This window comes from Cervus canadensis, chromosome 23 (assembly GCF_019320065.1).
Source record: "Cervus canadensis isolate Bull #8, Minnesota chromosome 23, ASM1932006v1, whole genome shotgun sequence".
In the NCBI taxonomy this organism is placed as follows: Eukaryota; Metazoa; Chordata; class Mammalia; order Artiodactyla; family Cervidae; genus Cervus; species Cervus canadensis.
The window spans coordinates 36290886-36312902 of NC_057408.1; the positions used below are offsets into that span (position 1 = coordinate 36290886).

The 22017-nt window shown below is 41.7% G+C and overlaps 1 protein-coding gene across 1 annotated transcript in view; it reads right to left on the reverse strand.

The window, feature by feature from the left end:
* Positions 1-884: 884 nt before the first annotated feature.
* MOCOS (molybdenum cofactor sulfurase) overlaps positions 885-22017 on the reverse strand; it is a 52477-nt gene continuing 31344 nt past the window's right edge. Inside the window, exons 10-15 of the mRNA XM_043444355.1 lie at positions 17146-17224; positions 15704-15828; positions 10300-10405; positions 6403-6541; positions 3301-3405; positions 885-1076 (exon numbers count right to left, since the gene is read on the reverse strand). Of these exons, the coding sequence (XP_043300290.1) occupies positions 924-1076; positions 3301-3405; positions 6403-6541; positions 10300-10405; positions 15704-15828; positions 17146-17224 (707 nt within the window). The 3' untranslated portion in view covers positions 885-923. The remainder of the gene's footprint in view (positions 1077-3300; positions 3406-6402; positions 6542-10299; positions 10406-15703; positions 15829-17145; positions 17225-22017) is intronic.

The following is a 22017-nucleotide window of genomic DNA, read 5'->3' on the forward strand; positions in this document are numbered from 1 at the left end:
CTTATGTGAAATTGAAACATCAAAGCAATTAACATAACGAGTGGTGCAAATGATTTTCAACACTTGGTTTGGGTATTTTGAGTATGTCAGCTATCTACCATGTGGTGTAACAGTGCTTGTTCTCAATTAATTTCTCAATTTGATCACCATCAACGTCAACAGGTCTACCCAACTGTGGCATATTGTCCAGTGAGAAATCTCCAGCTCAAAACTTTGCAAACCACTTTTCACACATTCCATCAGTCACAGCACATTCCCCACACACTGCACACATCTTTTTCTGTATTTCAGTTGTGTTTTTACCTTTCTTGAAATAATAAAGCATATTATGCCAAGAATGTTGCTTTTCTTCATCTTCAATATTAAAATAGCAATACAAAAATTCACTAATTTTGATGTTTTTTTAAATGCATGCTGATATGACAGCAGTCACAATATTTTAATCTAATAAAATTGTTTCAAAAGAAGCTAAACAACTAAGCTCTACTAGCACCATCTTGTGGAAAAAATGAACAAAACTTTTGGCCAGCCCAATATATCTATATAAGATGGTTCACTGAACTTGGGGCTTCCTAGGTGGCGCAGTGGTAAAGAATCGGCCTGCCAATGTGCAACAGACCCAGGTTCAAATCTCTAGGTTGGGAAGATCCCCTGGAGAAGGAAATGGCAACCCACTCCAGTATTCTTGCCTGGAGAATCCACGGACAGAGGAGCCTGGCAGGCTATGGTTCATGGGGTCACAAAGAATCAGATATGACTAAACACATGCGCACTGAACTTACGTGGTAATCATTTCATGATATATGTAATTGTGCTGTACATCTTAAGCTTACATAGTGCTGTATGTCAATTATATCTCCATAAAACTGGAAGAAAAAAGAATGAAGAGGGTAAAAGAGAAATTTTAATATACTGAAAAAAATTTAGGAGATAGCATCCTGAAATTTCTCAGTAGCAGGTATATCATGGTGTTCTATGTTTTCTTTCAGCAGAGGGAGCACCTGAGATCCTACGGAGAGGTAACATGGAGAAGATAAATCCAAAGACGTATGCATCAGGTACACTCCAAATTTCACCTGTGAACAAAACAGCAGCAACAGGAAGACAGGTTATTTTAACAGTTAAAATAATTTTGCAAATAATAACGTTCCACTAAAATTAAGTCGGGTCTTTAAAGACAGGTCCTGGGACTTGATATGTCCTGTCCGTCATGTAGTACAAGCAGTGAGAAACAGGGAGAACCCTGGTCTTCCCTGGTGGTCCAGGGGTAAAGAATCCACCTGCCAACGCAGGGGACACGGGCTCCATCCCCGGCCCAGGAGGCTTCCATGTACTGCCGGGCAACTAAGCCCATGTGCCACAACTACTGAGCCGGTACTCTGCAACAAGGGAAGGCACTGCAAGAAGCCTGTGTGCCGCACGACAGAGTAGCCCCCACGTGCAGCAACAAAGACCCAGCCTAGCCAAAGATAAGAATAAATTAAAAATTAAAAAAAAAAAACATGACACCACAGATTCTCATTCTGAAGAGTTTTTTCCTAATAGTCTTCCACACCTTTTTATTGCTGGACCTTCTATTCTTTCTTCCTGCCTGTATCCCCTGAGTTTCCCACAGGAGGGCTTTGTCCTGCTCTGGGCTTCTGACCCACTGTCAGGCTGATTTCTGCTCTGTTCCCTGATGCAAAAGCCATTTTGTGAAAATATGGGCAAAACTCTGCATTTTCTATAAGACTGTGTGATATGCACTGAGTTCTCCAAATTCTCCGGAATAAAGATGGAAGGTCCAAAATGAAAAGTCGTGTGAGTTTACTCCAGGTTTGCCATCAGTGCGAGTGAGCCAGGAGCAACCCTTTGGAATATGAGACATGCTCCCAGGTCTCTTCATTCCTGGGATTATAGCAGTTGGCCAGCACCGTGGTCCAGGCCCCAGGCTAGGGACCGGAACCAAATCAATTCCTTAGTATTTGTGTACATGTAGGTGAGGAATACATAGGAGTTCTCTGTACTTTCTTTGCAGTTTTTCTATAAATCTAAATTTATTCCAAAATTTGAGAAAATAAAAGACTTGCACACAAGAATTATAGTGACGCTGAGAAATACCACTTCCATGTCTAGCAGCATTCGTGCCCACCCGTCCCCTCTCCTGACAACCTGTGTGGGGCAGACTCAAGGTCCCCATGCCCCCAGCTGACAAGGCTGGCTGCACCTGTGCAGAGAGAGACACTAGTGTAACACTCAAGTGCAACCGCTCTGCAGACCACACCTGTGCACATCTGCAAGGAAAGTACTGTCGATCAGTGGCTGTGAAACAAAAACTCTGGCTTTGGAGAAACACAAGAAACAATGCAGACATTTTACCATCAGTTAACTTGCCAGGCTGTTACTGGAAAGAGATGAAACACTTGCCTTATTTCTATTAATTTTCAAGAATTGTTCCATGCAGCCTGACTGCTTACTTGGCTTTCTGGAATACTTTGCAAAGAGAAAGTCCTGACAGAAAGAGCGAGCCCAGAATGAGTCTTCCTAATGAATCATCTGTTAGAAAGTCAGCTTTTATCATCTAAACTCCATAATAACAGTCATTTTAGCCTCAAGAATATGACTTACAAACTTATTACAGTGAAATTTATTGAATCTTTCTGGGCAGCTATCCTGTTCACTCTAAGGCATTTTTTTTTCTTCGTGAGATTTCTGTGACAAAGAAAACAAGATGACAGAATTACTTTACTTACTATTTCTTCCCCGCTCTTGGCCACACCATATGGCATGCAGATCTTAGTACCATGACCAGGAATCTAACCGATGCCCTCTGCAGTGGAAGTGCAGAGTCTGAACCAGGACCACCAGGGAAGTCCCTTTTTTGCCCTTTTCTTTTTTGTAACTATTTCTTATCTATACTCCTTATCTCTTCAAAAAGATTTGAAAGCATCAAAAATATATGTAATAAAAAAAAAGTGAGACCTAGATGGGTGGGGTGGGGTAGGAGGTAGAAGGGAGATTCGAGAGAGAGGGAACATATGTCTATTTACAGGCTGATTCATGCTGTTGTATGGCAAAGACCAACACAACGTTATAAAGCAATTATCCTCCAATTAAAAATAAACAATTTTTTTTAAAGTGAGGAAATGAATGGAAAGGAAAAATAAGATAGTGTCACAAAGTCTGAACCTTGATGGTAGCCCATCAGCCTTAGAATGTTCTCCCACTTCTAAAAATCACAGCATTATTAAGGATTAATTCCAGTGTAGACAATGCATCAGGATCTTAAGATGGGGTGTCATATTTAGCAATCATGCTTACCTTTCTCTCTCGCCTCTCAGAAAGCTTTTGGAAAACATCTTGGTTTCGTTGTCCAGTTTGCTGATCGATGCAAATCATCTGACATCTGTTACAAGGTCCCAAAACCTGGGCGGTAGGAAGGGAAAAGACAGCATTGTCATGAAACTGACCCGACTGTCCCACTCTGCAGGGAGGAATCTGGGTCCAAGAGGAATGGTTGTAAACAGCCAATTTCAGACTCTCAGAGAAACACTCCAACTGCAAGGAGCCAAGAGTGCCACCTCTTCCCAATGCCCACTAGGGAATCACCCACATATGTTTGCCAGCTGACAGACCACTGCAGCAGGGTTTTGTAGAAAAAGAAAAGGGTGGTTGTGGCTCTCAGGTGGTTATCAGGGGATGTGGGGGTTCCTCCAGGGAAGACGAGCACTGATGGCAGGACTTTCTGGGAGGAGATGGCCAGCCACACTCCCTGTGCTGCTGTGATGGCCACAGATCACTTGAGACTTGGGCAAATAGCTCACGCAACCACAGGTGCCCCTGTGAAACACACTGCAGTTTGCACCAAGGCCTGGCATGCCTGTGCGTGGATACACTCAGCTCTTCTCCTTTGAAGCCAAGTGCATGGCTTCTCATGCTTTGCTTGATCAATAATCTTGCCATAAAGGTCTTAATTCACATAACTCTCTCATGTTTGAATCTTTTAGGCTAAATCTCTCAAAATGAGGTTATAAAGTCAATACGTATAAAGCTCTTATGACTTGATAATACCCAGTGAGAAACTGCTTTCCAAAAGAGATGTGCTGGATTTTTTTTGCATTGTAACTACTTCAGCACTGAGTATTACCACCAATAAACATCTCTTAAGCATTTACTTAAAAATTTTGTTATCACTGAAGTATAGTTGATTTATGATGTTTTGGGTATACAGCAAAGTCATCTGAAAAAAAAATAACCCATTGCAGTTTATAAGATTCTGAGTATAGTTCCCTGTGCTATCCAATAGGTCCTGGTTGTTTACCTATTTTATATATGTCATCGTGTATCCATTAATCCCAGGTTCCTCATTTAGCATTTACTTTTTGAAAGACACAATATTAACTATAGCTTATAATTTTTAATGCCTGCATAGGACAACATTGTATGGATATAGCCCAATTTATTTAATCAACCTCCCTCTTATGGATATTTAGGGTATTCTCCAATTTTTATATTTATAAAGTATTGCAATAAGTAATTTTTAATATATCTTCACCTATTTGTAAGAGTACTTTTTACAGGATATACTTCTACAAGTAAATTTATTGGGTCAAAGGGCATGTATATTTTGACTTTCATTAATTAATGTTTATTAAGTATCATGACCTAAAGAAAGCAAAGCATCTGAGAGAGGTTTTTTTAAAGTCTTTCTTGTACTCATGTCCCCAGTATCTTACAACTTACGTGTTACAAAGTAAGTTTCTGAGAGTGATCCTAGTCTAGTTGTAGTTCTTTCTCTTTCCTTTTCCTTCTTTTCTTCCTTTCTTTCTCCCTCTCTCTCCATCTAACATACATTTAGTGTTTACTCTGGACCAGGCAGGATAAGTCAGAGCAGACGCTTTTACATGGCCAGGACACAGCAATAGAAAATGAAGAAGAGGAAGTCAGGATGGACAGATGAGGGGAAGGGCAGGAAGGCTGGTGCAGAGAGAGGTCTGCGGGAGAGAAAAGAGATCGCTTTTTCAAGGGGGAGCAGCTTCCAGCATAAGAGGAAGTTTGGAGAGGCAAATGGATAGAAAAGCTCTTTGGGGCATTCGTGTGCGTGTCTATGTGTGTGTGCCCTGCAGTTTATCGCTACCCCCACCTGCAGGGCTTCCCAGACGGCACCAGCGGTAAAGCACTCACCTGCCAATGCAGGTGACATAAGAGACGTGGGTTCCATCCCTGGCTGGGGAAGATCCCTTGGAGGAGGGCATGGTAACCCACTCCAGTATTCTTGCCTGGAGAATCCCATGGACAGAGGACCCTGGCGGGCTACAGTCGATGGGGTTGCAAAGAGTCAGACACGACTGAAGTGACTGAGCACGCACAGCATACCCAGCACCTGCAGAACTCTGAAATCTTCCCTTAGAGGTTAAATCACTGTGTACTGCCTTCCTGGAAGTTAGAGTGATGTTCTGTGCAGAGGACCCGTCCTTCCGTCCCCAGCTCATCCTTAGCTGTCCGGGCCATTCATTTTGTCAGCAACCATGGTGCACTGACTCTGGTCAGGACTGTTCCAGGCCCTAGACGGACAGTGGGGAATAAACAGACTTGGTCCCACTCTCCTACACTCTGAGAAAATAAGCATACACTGTGTGGAGCGTGACCCCGGGTGGGTCAGGAATAGTCTTCCCAAGGAGGTAACATCTCAGCTAGACCTGAAGGAGCTGCAGGAGAAGTGCGCCAGGCAGAGGGGACAGCAAGGGCAAAGGTCCTGAGGCAGGAATCTTGGCTTGTTGAGGGGATGGAGAGAAGGTCCGCACGACAGGCAGAGGAGGAGGGGTGCTGACCCTGGGGAGATGGGAGAGGCCACGGGGCTTAGGTCTCGGGGGCCTTATCCACTCTCGTGAGGAATGTAGATGTCAGCTGAAGACTTCGGGTTTGGGGACCCCAAAGCCTGGGGAGGTAGGGCAACTTGGTGCCTCATCCTTTGACTGCAAGCTCCTCCCCAGCTTCCAGTGAGGCCAGAAGCAAGATCGTGAGAAGTATAGCCGCCCCGGGCACTGAAGGACCATAAAGTATCTGGGATGTCCTCCAGGAGCTCCAAACAGCAAGTTTCAAGAGGAGGAAGTTCTCACAGACACAAGCATTCCAAGAAATAGCTAGTCTAGATACAGCGATGAGGTCTGTACCTCCATCACCTGTACATTCTCTCTTCTTCATGTGAAACTGCCACCCACCCCCTTGAAGGAAGGATGGATAGATCATTCCAAGGGGTGACCCAGGATGCAGATGTCACATACCCTCCCACTGAGATTTTGTAGGGAAGAGTCAACCCCAAGGGTGGGATTCCCTTCTACCAGCTACTATCCCAGCCAAGGGTTGAGGTCAATACCCACTGACAACCCTTAAGGAAAGATAACAGGACTTCTCAGAACTTACCTGGAAACGCAAGGAACCAACTGAAATTTCATCCCATTTCTCTTCTTCAAAAGCCCTTGTTCCATTGGTAATAATATTGGCACGGAATCGTGAGATGAGATTGTTCATTGGGAATAATTCTTCTTTGCCATTCTCACAGCTATTTAAGACACACCAGAAAGAGAAAAGGTGGGGAGGCATGGATAATTGCACTAATGTAGTAAGTCAACATTTCTGCCATTTCGATGCCTGAGTTCATCAACGGTACTGTGGCCTGAGGCTTAGATGATCAGAACAAGCTTTTATCATGAGTGCAAGGCTAAAAGACACACCTCTGTTGTCGGACCTCCAGGATCTCCCCTGGAATGTGGTCCCACCTCCAATGAAGATGCTCACAAGAGGCAGCGTGATGGATGAGTCGATCCTTCCTGACAAGATGAAGAACTTTGGTAACCCAGTGAACAGGGGTCAAGTGGATAAACTTGTGAGAAAATACCAATTCTACAAGGTGAGCCAGGACAAGGCATTTAAAGAATGTCAACAGGCTTAACTACCAAGGACCTAAAAAGTACCAAGAGCTCACACTCTTTTTGGATATTTTTGGATATTAGACCATCATAAAGCTATATAGAGTATATACATGGGAGGTTTTAATATGTATTTTCTATGGAGAACAGATTGGTGGTTACCAGAGGTGAGGGGTGGGCAGAATGGGTGAAGGGGGTCAAAAGGTACAAACTTCCAGTTATAAGCAAGTCATGGGGGTGTAATGTACAGTATGGCAACTATAGTTAATAATAACTGCATTGTCTAAAAAAACACTTATTGCATATTTAAAAGGTGCTAAGAGAATAAAACTTAAAAGTACTCATCACAAGAAAAAATTTTTGCAGCAATGTGTGGTGACAGATGTTAACTAGAATTATTGTGACCATTTCTCAGTATATACAAATATGGGATCGTGTGGCACACCTGAAACTAATATAATGTTGCCTGTCAACTGCACCTCAATTAAAAAACTTTATTTCCTAACTTCCATCCTGTTTGCAGTTTTAACTGCTGCTGCTGCTGCTAAGTCGCTTCAGTCGTGTCCGACTCTGTGTAGCCCCATAGACGGCAGCCCACCAGGTTCCCCCGTCCCTGGGATTCTCCAGGCAAGGACACTGGAGTGGGTTGCCATTTCCTTCTCCAATGCATGAAGTGAAAAGTGAAAGTGAAGTCGCTCAGTTGTGTCCGACTCTTAGCGACCTCATGGACCGCAGCCTACCAGGCTCCTCCATCCATGGGATTTTCCAGGCAAGGGTAATAGAGTGGGGTGCCATTGCCTTCTCCAGCAGTTTTAACTAGGTGTATGTTATTTATGTAATTTTCTTGTTTAAAATTTTTGTTTACTACCATGAATGAATGAATGAAGTTCGCTCAGTCGTGTCTGACTCTTTGTGACCCGATGGACTATACAGTCCATGGAATTCTCCAGGCCAGAATACTGGAGTGGGTAGCCTTTCCCTTCTCCACAGGTACCATGAAAACGTTCCCTGTACCTCCATGCATCCCATCCCTAAGGTAAAAAAGCACTGAAAAAGCATCTGAAAACTTCAGCAGACAAGCATACAATATAAGCCCATTAAGTTGAGTTCAACCTTTTTGGTACCAGGAACTGGTTGCATGGAAGACAATTTTTCCTGGATGAGGGTTGGTGGGGGCATGGCTTCAGGGTGATTCAAATGCATTACATTTATCGTGCACTTTATTATTATTACATCAGCTCCACCTCAGATCATCAGGCATTAGACCCCGGAGGTTGGGGACCCATGTTCTAGAGTGAAAGAAGCCATACTGGTGATGTTCCATGGGGCTGACTGAGAGGGGCATGAGGAAGGGGTCTGGTGCACTAGAAATGTTCACTGCCTGATCTGGGCGGTGGCTCCACGGGTATACAGACATCTGTAAACATTCACTGAACTATGTACTTATGATTTTTGCACTTCATTGTACATTAATAAAACTTTTAAGTTTCGGGGGAAATCCTTGAGCATACTGGAGTCTGCCTGGAGATAGAACTGAAAGACTCTGGGGGAGAGAAATGGGTCCGTGTCTGTATCCCAATCCCCTCCAAACAGTGGACAGCCAGAAGAAGCCAGGGACCAGAATAACCAAGTCCAGCTTTGCACTATGTGTAATTCCCAGGACCAGTGACAACCGCAGGGTCCCTGTGGGAAAGGAGAGGGTTAGCAAGTTCCAGTCCTAATATCCTTTGATTCTGGATTTATCCTCCAGGTGATAAACCCTCCCTTGTGCTTTATAAAAGGGAAAGTTTTATGTCTAAAAGCTATCAGCATCAGTATGTATACAAGAGCATCCATCAAATTCGAAACCAGAACCACGGACGCTCACCATGTACTAACCACAGGCTGTTTCTCTTATCTTTGATCACCTGTCCTTCCTACCCCCCACCACTTGTCAGCTTTTCACTAAACCAGCTGATAGGAACCAGAGCTGCATCAAGCCACGTCTTCTTCCATACCAAGAATTCCAAAAAACCACAAACTTGATCCCTCCAGGGCTCTGAGCACCTAAGAATGAAGGTAACTCAGTGCTGGGAAAACTCAGTGAACACCCAGGGACCATGCATCACGTTACTGCCCCCAAAACAGGGCAGGCTGGACCTCAGCAAGGGAACACCATTGTCTGTTTTTGCAGATGATGATAAACACGAATTGGGAAGCCCATGTGACGCAGTGGTAAAGAATCCACCTGCCAATGCAGGAGACACAAGAGACACGGGTTTGATCCCTAGGTCAGGAAGATCCCCTGGAGTAGGAAATAGCAACCCACTCCAGTATTCTTGCCTGAAAAATCCCACAGACATAGGAGCCTGGTGGGCTACAGTCCATAGGAGTCACAAAGGGTCAGACACAACTGAGCGACTGAGCACACACATAAACAGGAACTACTAGGAAAGTCCATCTTTGTTGTTCTTATTAAGCTACATTTGTACATGTTTGTGTGTGTGCACACAGGTGCCGAGGACCACACGGCATGCGAGAGTCACAGGAGCCTGGCTCAGGGCACAGACGGGTGTAGACGAATGAGCCGCCTGTCTCTGACATAATAGCTTACATAATAGCTCTTTTTGTCCCAGTGGTCTGATTACCTTGGGATTTCAATTTCCTCTTTGGAACAGTGAGGGGGCTTGAACCACCCAAGACCCTTTCTGGAGCAGACTTTTCCAGAGTCTTTGGGAGATCTCTGGGTGGGAGTGAGCAGGCAAGGGTGCTAGTTCTGTATGATGATACAAATGATATCTACAGTTATAACTGGAAAAGCATAACTGCTATTTTCACTCAAAATAACTGTGGAAGTAGGACAAGGCTCCTAGGGGCCAGGGAACAGTGGGAGGGTGGGCAAAACAGCTATGTCAAATTGCTGACAATTCCATTAATTAAAGCAAATGTCAAGAAATGAAATGATTAGACAATAAGAGTTGGGATTCTCCACTAAGCATCTTGAAGGCATCAAGAAGAACACTGGAAGAGAACCCTCTAAAAGATTAAGGTAAACTGGCCCAAAAAGTTTTGTGACTTCTGTGGACCTTAGGTTCTCAATGAAGGGTCTGGACTCAAGATTCTCAGAATTTTTCTCTCTGGGCAGGTAACTGGCTCACTCCCAGGGGCAAGTGGTTACACCTGTCTGCTATTCTGAAAGTGTTAGTCACTCAGTCATGTCCAATCTTTGTGAACTTACGGACTGTAGCTTTCCAGGCTTCTCTGTACACAGAATTCTCCAGGCAAGAATACTGGTGTGGGTAGCCATTCCCTTCTCCAGGGGATCTTCCCAACCCAGGGGTCGAATCTGGGTCTCCTGCATTGCAGGTAGATTCTTTCCCAAGGCAAATAGCAAATAGTAAAGGAATCTTACCTTGTGCTTAATTGCTGCTGAAGTTCCAAAATACTGGATCTGTTTATGAGCAGATATTGTGCCTCATTCACCAGAGAAAGGGCGGCTGTTGTACGAGCAGACTGATCTAAAAAGGATGGAGTATTTAAAAGAAGGGCTGCTGGACAGGGAAACAACTTGTATCCACTGATGGGTAAACACATGAGGAAAATGTGGTATACATGCACAATGGAATATTATTCAGCCATTAAAAATGAAATCTTGCCATTTGCAATAACATGGAAAGACCTTAAGGGCATTATGCTAAATGAAATAAGTCAGAGAAAGGTAAGTTCTGTATGATCCCACTTATAGGCGGAATCTAAAAAAAACAAACAACAACAAAAAACCCACCAAAAAACAAGCTAACAAAACACAACAAAACAAGCTCATAGAGCAGATTGGTGGTTTCCAAAGGCACAGGGTGGGATGGGTGATATGGGTGAAGGGGATCAAATGGTACAAACATCCAAGCACAAAATATATAAGTCTTGGGAAGGGTAATGTTTACTGTGGCAACTATAGTTAATAAAACTGTATTGCCTATTTGAAAGCTGCTAGGAGAGTAAATCTTAAAAGTTGTCATCAAAAGAAAAAAAAAATGTAACTATGTATGGTGACTGATGTTACCTAGACTTGTGATGATCACTTTGCAATACATACAAATATCAAATTGTGTCATACACCTGCAACTAATATAATGTTGTATGTCAATAATACCAAATTCAAAAATTTAAATTAAATAAATTTTAAGAGAAGAGTTGCTTTCTTGGAATGCAAATGAATTGTGTTTCTATTGACTTGCATTTTTAAATAATACAGATTATTTCTACAAGGGAAAAATTGGTGCCCGTGGGAATAATAAAAATGTTCTAAGCATAATTCAAACAGAAAATTAGCTCCTAGAAGATTCTGTTACTAATCTAGAAAAAAATAATAAAATGCTGATGTTAAATTGTTCTAGCAAAGGAGACTTGGAGGCAACATTTCGAGAAGAGATGGAGCTGTGGGGAAGTAGCGGGGCTCTTCCCCAAGGAAGAAGAAGGACCTTGATGAGGGTCCTGGGTCCAGGACGATCTGTATCTAGTCAGGGAATCTAGTTAAGGAAAAGCTGGGTTTTGCCCTTGGCAAAGTTTGTAATATTGACTTTGCTGTTATTCAGTCACTAAGTTGCATCCAACTCTTCATGACCCCAAGGACTATAGCCTGCTAGGCTCCTCTGTCCCTGGGATTTTCCAGGAAAGAATACTGGAGTGGGTTGCCATCTCATTCTTCAGGGGACCTTCCTGGACCAGGGATCAAACCCGCGTCCACTGCATTGGCAGGTGGATTCTTTACCACTGAGCCACTAGGGAAGCCCAATATTGACCTTAGATATATAGAAATAAGACAAGTTTTGAAACTACAGAAATTTTTTTTTTAAAAAAAGGAGTGGAAGAAAATATCAAAGCCATGCAGAGCTGCCTCAACCTGTCACCCAGCTTTGATCAGCCGCTTGTTGGGTGCACCATAGCTGTCATTATACAAGATGTTGATATGAAAGTGTTGCCTGGACCAAAACCTAGGGAGCTGTTTCAGATTCAGGCCTGTGGATGCCAGATTACAAAAGAATGGATAGTGCCAAGAGAATCGCTTACAGGTTCTTTACCTCCATGGCTTATTTGCTAGAACAGCTCATCAGAGCAGTGAGGTGTCCACAAAAGGCCCTTCTCACCCTTCACTGGGAAAGACCGCACCTTTCATGTGGCATATTGGCCCTGGGGCTAAAAATCTCCTGGGTGGAAAAACAAAAGCCCCATTCACAGCCCTGGAGTCTGTGCCGAGAAAATAAAAGTCTCTCAGGTGTGGGTGAATGATTCTCCTGTAGGTCAGATGACTTCCAATTCTTTGCTAACCACAAAACTGCAGGAACTAATTAAGCTGTCAAGTGACAGATGATTAAGATCATCTGATCTTAATGATGATCAGATCATTAACATCAGATCATCTGATGTTAGATCCCTGTGCCTCAGAAGAAAGGTCTGAGTGACAGCGCGCTAACCAAATTCCATCATCCCCAACTCTTTTTTTTTCATTTATTTTTATTAGTTGGAGGCTAATTACCTTACAATATTGTTGTGTTTTTTGCCATACATTGACATGAATCAGCCATGGATTTACATGTGTTCCCCATCCTGAACCCCCCTCCCACCTCCCCATCCCCAACTCTTTATTGACTTAAATAAGATTCTTCAGAAAAGAACCAACACCCAGCACCAGCTATTCCAATCATAGATGATAGCAGTTCATGGACACGGGAATTAATCATGGGCAGTCAGTCATCTCATTAAGAGATTTATTTTCCACTATTTTTTCTCTTTATGTTTAATAGCTATTTTTCAAATTTTATAATATACTTTTTATTGCTTTGATCAACTGTGTTGATTTTTTTTTAAATTACTACAAATCATGATAAGAACTCAAACTGGAAAAAATGTCCTAACACTGAGACTCTACAATCACCGTAAACTTTAAAAATTTTTATGCATTTCATTTCATATATAATTTTAGTTTCAGGTAAATATGATAGGGTGACCAAGGAAAGATTTTTCAAACCTAAAATATATAACACTAAGATGAAATTCCATCAAGGAAGTGGAATGGCAATCCAAGTTGAAGAAGGAAAAGGAAAGAAAGATAATTTCTGTACATTAAAAATAGTTTTTCAGGATTTCCGTGCTGATCCATTGGCTAAGAATCCACACTTCCACTGCTGGGGGTATGGATTAGATCCCTAGTTGTGGAACTAAGATCCTGCATGCCTCAAGGTGGGGCCAAAAAAAAAAACAAAAACAAAAAAAATAGTTTGTCCATATACATATTTTTAATGAATACTCATAACAATCAAATTATTATGATAATGAGATCCCACTGGCTTATATTTAAAAGGGCAAAATACGTGTTTTCATTTTAATGACTACAAGTGTACTTTGTTTTGTGTTTCCCAGGCGGCACTAGTGGTAAAGAACCCACCTGCCAATGCAGCAGACGTAAAGAGACACAGGTTCAATTCTTGGATCTGGAAGATCCTCTGGAGGATGACATGGCAACCCATTCCACCATTCTCACCAGGAGAATCCCATGGACAGTGGAGCCTGGCGGCCTACAGTCCATGGGGTTGCAAAAAGTTGGACACAACTGAAGCAATTTAGCTCACAGCATGCACAAACTTCGTTTTATTGAATTCCACCTTAATCGAACCTCACAGGTACCTAGCAGGTATTATACTTTTTATAAATTGAAGGTCTGTGGCAACCCTGCATCGAGCAAGTTTATTGCACCGTTTTCCCAACAGCACCAACAGCTTTTGCTCACTTCATGTCTCTGTGTTGCATTTTGGTAGTTCTCGCAATGTTTCAATCTTTCTCATTATTATATTAGTTACAGTGATCTGTGATGTTACTATATGATCTATGTTCCTAAGTTATGTGATCTTTGATGTTACTATGACTTGCTGAAGGCTAAAGTATTTTTAATTAAGGTATGTACACTGATTTTTAGACCTAAAGCTATTATATACTTAATAGATTATGGTAGAATATAAACATAACTTTTATATGGACTGGAAAACCAAAAAAATGTGTGACTTGCTTTTGTGGTGGTCTGAAACTGAACCCACAATATTTCCAAGGTAAGCCTGTATATATGCAATATGCTGGAAATCACATCCTTTGCAACTGCTTAAACTACTTTTAAAAAATTTAGCTGACAATGTAAAGGGGTAGTGTAGTTTAAAAAATTTAAGTGTTCAAAGACCTAGACCCAGACCATCAGAGGCCACACCACCATAAATGGCATCCTTGAAGTGTAATGTTCACAAGCTGACACTCCCTGATCTTGTATCGAGCAGGCAACAGATTCACTCTGCTGCCCCCTTCACCTGCCCAGGTTCCATATCCCATCAGGACAGTCAGAGCCTGTCTGACCTCTTTGCTTCCTTCTTCTCTCTCTCCATTGCAGCCTCCACACCTCACCAGGGCTGTCTTTCTGATACAAGCAGCATCATGAAACTCCCCAGCATAGAATTCTTCAATGAGTCTACCACCCACAAGATAGTGCTTCTGACTCAGCAACACGTTCATCTCATCTCCCCAGCTCTACCCCCAACAACCCCCTACCCACATCCCACCCTCTTAAACCCTTCCCTGAACCCATGAAATGCCAAGCCCAGCCAGTAGTCTTCAGCAGTCTTCTTGCCTCTCTCTTCCTGGAATATTCCTACTCTCCTGTTAAAATGTAACTCCAAACTCACCTCTTCCCTGAAGCCCTCCAAGACTCATTCCAGGTGTAGACTTACAAGCCAGTCTCCCTGAGAGCCAGTGACTAAGCCAGGTCATTCCTGCCCAAATCAGGAATGTAGCAACTATCCAGTCTGTTGATTTAGTCATCTAGTATTTACTGAGCAACTACTAGTCTGCTCTAAACACTGAGGACAAAGCACTGAACAAAGCAGAGAAAAACCCTTCCCTCACAGAGTTTATGATCTAGCAGAGGGAAGGCAGAACACAAACAGGAAAACCGAGTAAAATGTTTGCCTTACAGGATGTGAAACATGACACAGAGGGACCTCCCTGGTGACCCAGTGATTAAGACTTCACGCTGCCAGTCCAAGGGGTAAAAGTTCAATCTCTGGTCAGGGAACTAAGATCCCACATGAACTGTGGCACGACCAAAAGATTTAAAAAAAAAAAAAAGAGCCACAGAGAAAAATAAAACAGGGAATGAGCTGGGAGGTTCAAGAGGGGGCTCTAGTTCACAGGAGGGCAGTCAGGCAAGGGTCCCCTGAGAAGGCGACATTGGAACCGACACCTTGAAAGCTCACTCTTCGCATATGGTACTGTGACCTCAAAGTACTTTCTTCTCTAAAGTCTCATTTTATGCTCACAACAGCTTACGGCAGGAAAGACTGTCAAAACCCTTAAATCTGAGTAATTGAGGTCTGCAGAATTTCAACACCATGAGGTTCAAGGATTTGCCAAGCTCTCACAATCACTTGGTGTCAGGACCAAGACTAGAAATCCAGATTTTCTTAGGATCTAGCAAGCTACCGATGTTTTTATTTAAAAAACAAAAACAAAAAACTAACCCATGTTTCTAAACATACAGGACTTAGGCAGAGAGCTTGAGCGGAGCCTGCAAGCCCACCTCAGTCTCCTCAGGGTCAGTCTGAAGACCACGCATGGGTGCTGCTGACCTGTGGGATGACCTCGGCACCTATCTGCCAAAAGCCTACCACCCCCACTTCATGAGCAGATTACCCTGTCAACCCATTTTGTGGACTGATGTTCATGCCTGCAAGTGTGAGTTCAAGTTCCTGTCCCTTAAGAAGCAATCCAAAGTGTAATACCTTTGCCGTGTTTCTTCTTTGCATTTCTTTGAAAGTCTGAACTTTGTTTGATCAAATGATAGGGACGGCCAAAAAACTTTGACAGCCAGTTGGAAATTTTTTCTCCACAATCATATGTGTTTACCCTGCCAAAAAAGAAAAAGGATGGATGGTGAACGTTACGTAGTATTCCTTTAAGTAATTGAAATAGCAAAATGTTATATAGTATAATATAACAGAATATAATAGAATATAATGAAGTCCCCAGCAATATAGACACCTATAGTGACAGGTGTGCTTAGGAAGCTGCAGAGAAATTTCCAAGGCATGGGAAGGCCTGAGGTTTGTGCCTTTTACAAAGTTTTCAGATCAAATTAAAAGCTTTAGAAATTTCTCTTTCTACCTCTCCTTTTACCTAAATCTAATCTCAACCAGAAAACATGTGGAATACAAATGTTCTGATTGTGGGTCCCAATCTTATGGTTCCTAGCCCATCTAATACCCCAACCAATTAAAGCCCCCAAACACAAAAATTATTAACTTCACAGTTCATGAGTGATTCATATACTAGTAGAAGACTTTTAAAATGCCAGTGGCTTTTAGTGAACACAGTAAAGCAGTCAGTGGGTCCAGTTGTGTTCAGGAAATGATGATATGCACAGTTCTGATCAGAGTGCATTTCCTTCTGCACTGTGAGCAAGTAAGCCATGAAGGGATATGTCAAACACTTAAGCTACACACATCCAAACTGGACTCAAGCTGTTAGCACCTCTGGAAGTACATGCTTAGGAAAGGTGGGAAGGTGATAGTGTGAGGATGGTGCTCTACCCAATTGGGCATTGTGGGCCCTGGCCATGCTGGAGGCCCATGGGGTGAGCACACTCTGCACCCTCTTGCCAGTTCTTGTGTAGATTTAAACACTCATCAAAGCACATTTTCAATCAGAGTAATGAATTTTGGGTGAATATTTTGGAAATGTACTATAGCAAATCTTCCATGGAGAGATATACAGCCATTTCCGGGTGAAAGTGAAGTGGAAGTGAAAGCATTAGTCACTCTGTCATATCCAACTCAAGACCCAATGGACTGTAGCCCACCAGGCTCCTTTGTCCATGGAATTCTCCAGGGAAGAATACTGAGTGGGTTGCCATTCCCTTCTCCAGGGGATCTTCCTGACCCAGGGATTGAGCTCACAACTCTTGTACTACGAAGCAGATTCTTTACCATCTGAGTCTGCAATTATTTATCCCTGGTTTCATGTAGCTGCATCTGAGAAGACTGGCATTTTCTGGTTAATAAAGCCTTTTGGATAGCGTGAGCTCAGGCTTCTTATAGTGGGAACCATGAGTGCTCAATATAATGAAAATGGCCTTAGGTGCATCTTTCAAAGCACCAGAGAGAATGTCTACAAAGTGAGGTTTCGTTCTTCCCTTCCCTGAGAGTTTCACCTGCCACAGCCTCACCTGTCCGCACAGACTTTGCTTTGGCAAATCTGAACCTGCTCACTGTTCTCCTCAAGAGGCACCTCTATAGGCTCCATCCCTAATGAACAAAGGTTAGAGACAAATTTATCATCATGCAAAAAAGAACAAGGATATGTTTTTAAAGTCCATTATTCTGAAATATACAAGAATTAATGAGCTGGGCAATTGGTTGAATCAAATAAGTGGCTGGGTCTTAGAAATCTCTTTTTAACACAGAGATTCTCTTCATCGCTGTTAGCACCACCAACAGCAGGTGCACGGAGCAGCTTTCTTGTGGGAGACCCTGCACTGGGGCAGTCACATCCATAGTCCCTGCGATGCTGTAAATTCCCTCTGAAAGATGTCTCTCCCTCTGGATGACTCCACATCCTGACGTCATTGCTCTCTAAGCTACCTAGATCTTCTAGAAATAGACAGGCCGGCATGAAGGCTCGCTCTGAAAGGATGTCAGCATAGAGTGTCAATTCTCCTAGCTCCTAGGAGTCAGCATCAAATTGGATTCCTGAATCAATCATCATTAGCGCTAAAAAAAAAAAAAAAATCTGTTACCACGTCAGTGGAGCTGGGAAGTGATTCTTTTCTAAAAAGTTTTTATACACATTATACATACAAAGGAGCATATAACATATGTATGTAAACTTAGAATAAAATATGTGGAAGAGACTAGAGGAAATTGATCCAAGGCCACTGAAGAGTGTAAGATTGTTGATAAAGGCTGGAACAGCTGAGACATGCTGCCACTCTGCATGCCTTCTCATCCTTCATGAGTTATTAAAAATACAGGGAAAGGCATGAAGCCAAGACGCCTGAGTAGAATTCGTGGTGGCCCTTCTCCGTGGATACCTCCTCTGTGGCCCACCAGTGCCATCCAACCATACAGGTTCATGTTGATGTTTCGTAGAAAGCAACACAATACTGTAAAGCAATTATCCTTCAATTAAAAATAAGTAAATTTTGAAAAATTTACACACAAGTGTTCATAGTAGCATTATTCATAATAACCACAAGTGGAAACAATCTAAATATCCATCACCTGATAAGTGGATACAAAAATAAGTATGTCTAATTATTCAACAGTATGATGACCCTTAAAAACATTATGCTGAGTGGAAGAAGTCAGTCACATATTGTATGATCCCAATTACATGAAACATCCAGAACAGGCAAATCCATAGAGACAGAAAGTAGATTAGTAGTGCCAAGGACTGGGAATGAGGTCGGGAATGGGGAGTGACTCCTAGTGGGTATGGGCTTTCTCATTTAGGGTGATGAAAAAGCATTCTAAAATTTATTGTGGTGATGATTGTGAATATACAAGAATAATAATAATTGAATGGTACAGTTTAAATGAATACATTTTGTGGAATATTATGTAAATATTGGTAAGGCTAGAAGAAATAAATAAAAAGGTGGAAAATGATATACTGTGCAAACACTAACCAAAACAGAGATGAATGGCTGGATTTGTAACAAAGAATTTCACACTTCAAACTTTGAAACAAAAAGAATTATGATATATAAAGAGGAACATTGTTTAAAGAGGGGACAACTCACCAAGAAGTCAATAATACTATGTGAAGCAAAAACTAACAGAACTAAGGAGAAAGCAGATAAATCTACAATCACAGCTGAGAACTTCAACACTCTTCTTTCAGTCATTAACAGAACTAGTAGCAAGTGCATAAAAAGTCAGCAGGTATATAGAAAAACAGCATTACTGATCAACAAAGTGGATATAACTAACATGTATAGAACACTCCACCCAACAACAGAATACACATTCCTCTCAAGTGTATATGGAACACTCAAGGCAATAAAACACATTCTTGGTTATAAGCTAGAACTTAACAAATTTTAATGAATTTAAAATCTACAAAGTAAATATTCTCTTTTGGAGAGTTTAATGGAATTAAACTAAAAATCAATAACAATGAAAACAAGAACATCTCCAAATACATCGAAATAAACACACTTCTGTAATCTACGGGTCAAAATGAACACATAGAGAGCAAGTAAGGACATCAAAAGATGCTTAACATCATTAGCAGGTAGGGAAACCAAATTAAAATCATGATGGGATGCCATTACACACCTATTAAAATAAATAAAAACACTGACAAAAACTGACCAGATGTGGAGCAACTGGAATTTGCATACATTACTGGTGGGAATGAAAACAATACATTCCAGAAAATGGTCTGGAAGTTTCTTTTAAAGGTAAATTATCCTTACTATATGACCCTGCAATCAACTCCTAGTATTTATTCTAAAGAAATGAAAATTTCTGAGCACCCAAAAACCTGTACATGAATGATAAAAGCATCTCTAGTCATAATTGCTTAAAACTAGAAATGACTCAAATGCCCTTCAGTAGATAAAAGGAGGGCATACCACACTCTGGAATGTCCATACAATGGAATACTACTCAATAATAAAAAAGGATAAACTACTGATTCATGCAGTAACTTAAATGGGACTTAAAGGCATCATGCTGAGTGAAAGAAGCCAATATCAAAAAGTCACAGATTACGTGATTACATTTATATAACATCCTCAAAAAAACTAAGAGTGATAATTTTTAAAGGGTATATTAAAAAAAAAAAGCCATAGTGATAGAGCTTTGACTGCCAGGTGTTAAGGATGGGGAAAAGAGAGACTGAAAAGGGATAGCGTGAAGGAGTTTTCTGGGGCTTTGTTTCTTGTTTTGTATCTCGTTTATGGGAGTGGCTATACAATTGTGTGCATGTTTTAAAACTCATACAGAGAACAAAAGGCCAAGAATAGCCAAGACAATTTGGAAGCATGAGGTAGGACAAGCCCTATCAGTTCTTGCTGTTGTTTTTCAGTCTCTCAGTCATGTCCAACTCTTTGTGACCCCATAGACTGCAGCACACCAGGCTTCCCTGTCTTTTACCATCTCCTGGAGCTTGCTCAAACTCATGTCCATCGAGTCAGTGATGCCATCCAACCATCTCATCCTCTGTCATCCCCGTCTCCTCCTGCCCTCAATCTTTCCCAGCATCAGGGTCTTTTCCAATGAATCGGCTCTTCCCATCAGGTCACCAAAGTATTGGAGTTTAGCTTCAGCATCAGTATTTCCAGTGAATATTCAGGACTGATTTCCTTTAGGATTGACTGGTTGGATCTCCTTGCTGTCCAAGGGACTCTCAAGAGTCTTCCCCAAAACCACAGTTCAAATGCATCAATTCCTAGGCACTCATCCTTCTTTATGGTCCAACCCTCACACCTGTACATGACTACTGGAAAAACCATAGCTTTGACTATATGGACTGTTGTCAGCAAACTAATGTTTCTGCCTTTCAATATGCTGTCTAGATTTGTCACAGCTTTTCTTCCAAGGAGCAAGCATCTTTCAATTTCATGGCTGCAGTCACCATCTGCAGTAATTTTGGAGCCCAAGAAAATGAAATCTGTCACTGTTTCCATTTTTCTTCATCAATTTGTCATGAAATGATGGGACCAGATGCCATGATCTTAGTTTTTTGAATGCTGAGTTTTAAGCCAGCTTTTTTGCTCTCCTCTTTCACTTTCATCAAGAGGCTCTTTAGTTCTTCTTCACTTTCTGCCATTAGGGTAGTATCATCTGCATATCTAAGGTTATCCATATTTCTCCTGGCAATCTTGATTCCAGCTTGAGCTTCATCCAGTCTGGCATTTCGCATGATGTACTCTGCATGTAAGTTAAGTAAGCAAGGTGACAATAGACAGCCTTAACGTACTCCTTTTCCAATTTTGAACCTGTCTGTTGTTCCATGTCTAGTTCTAACTGTTGCTTCTTGACCTGCATACAAGTGTCTCAGGAGGCAGGTAAGGTGATCTGGTATTCCCATCTCTTGAAAACCTTACCAAAGTTTGTTGTGATTCACACAGTCAAAGGCTTTAGCATAGTCCATGAAGCAGAAGTAGATTATCAGTTATTAAGATTCAGTATATAGTTTTAGTAGTAACATTGGCTCATTGGTTCAAGAAAAAATAAACCAGTGGAACAGAATGGAACACCTACAGCCAAGAAACACAATCACTGAATATATGGAAATGGGATATATCACAAAAGTATAGCTATAAGTTAGGAGGGAAACTGGAATATTCTGTAAATGGTAGGTAGGGTACAGAAGAAGGAGTGAGAGCACAGAGAAGTACATAGGGAATTTCATCTATTCTGTAGTGTTTTTATTTCTTAAAAGAAAGAGGAGGAGAAAGAGGATGTGGCAAAAGGAGAAAGGCGGTGGGTAATAAGAGGGGAGAGGTAGGGGGAGGAGGACGGAGAGGAGGAGGAGAAATTGAAGCAAATGTGGCCAAATGCTAAGTTTGTTAAAACAGGATGATGTAAGTATGTTGTTCTTCACATTTGTGCTGTCCAACGCTGTAGCCACTACATGTAATACTTTAAATTAATTAAAATTAAATAAAATTTAAAGTTTAGCTCCAGCATCCTGCTAGTCCCATTACACATACTCAGTGGCCACATCAGATTGATGGCTACCAAACAGCACAATGAAGATGTTGAACATTTCCATCATCACATAAGGGTCCACTGGACAGAGCTGGTCTACATTCATATGTGTTAAGACAGTTCCTAATAAAAATCCACAAAGAAGAATTAAAGCTTGCAGAACCTATGAAGAGTGAAGGAAATAAAATTAATGTAAGTGAAAGGACAACATATAATTTCAAAATCGACACCTCTTTACTTTCTGATTGGGTTATCAGATCTTTACCTTTTCCCAGAAATACCCTCCACACACACACAAAACAAAAAACACAAGAGGAACAAACTTCCCGTTGTCTCTTCTAGACATCATTTCACTTCCTTTTGGACTATTTTAATAT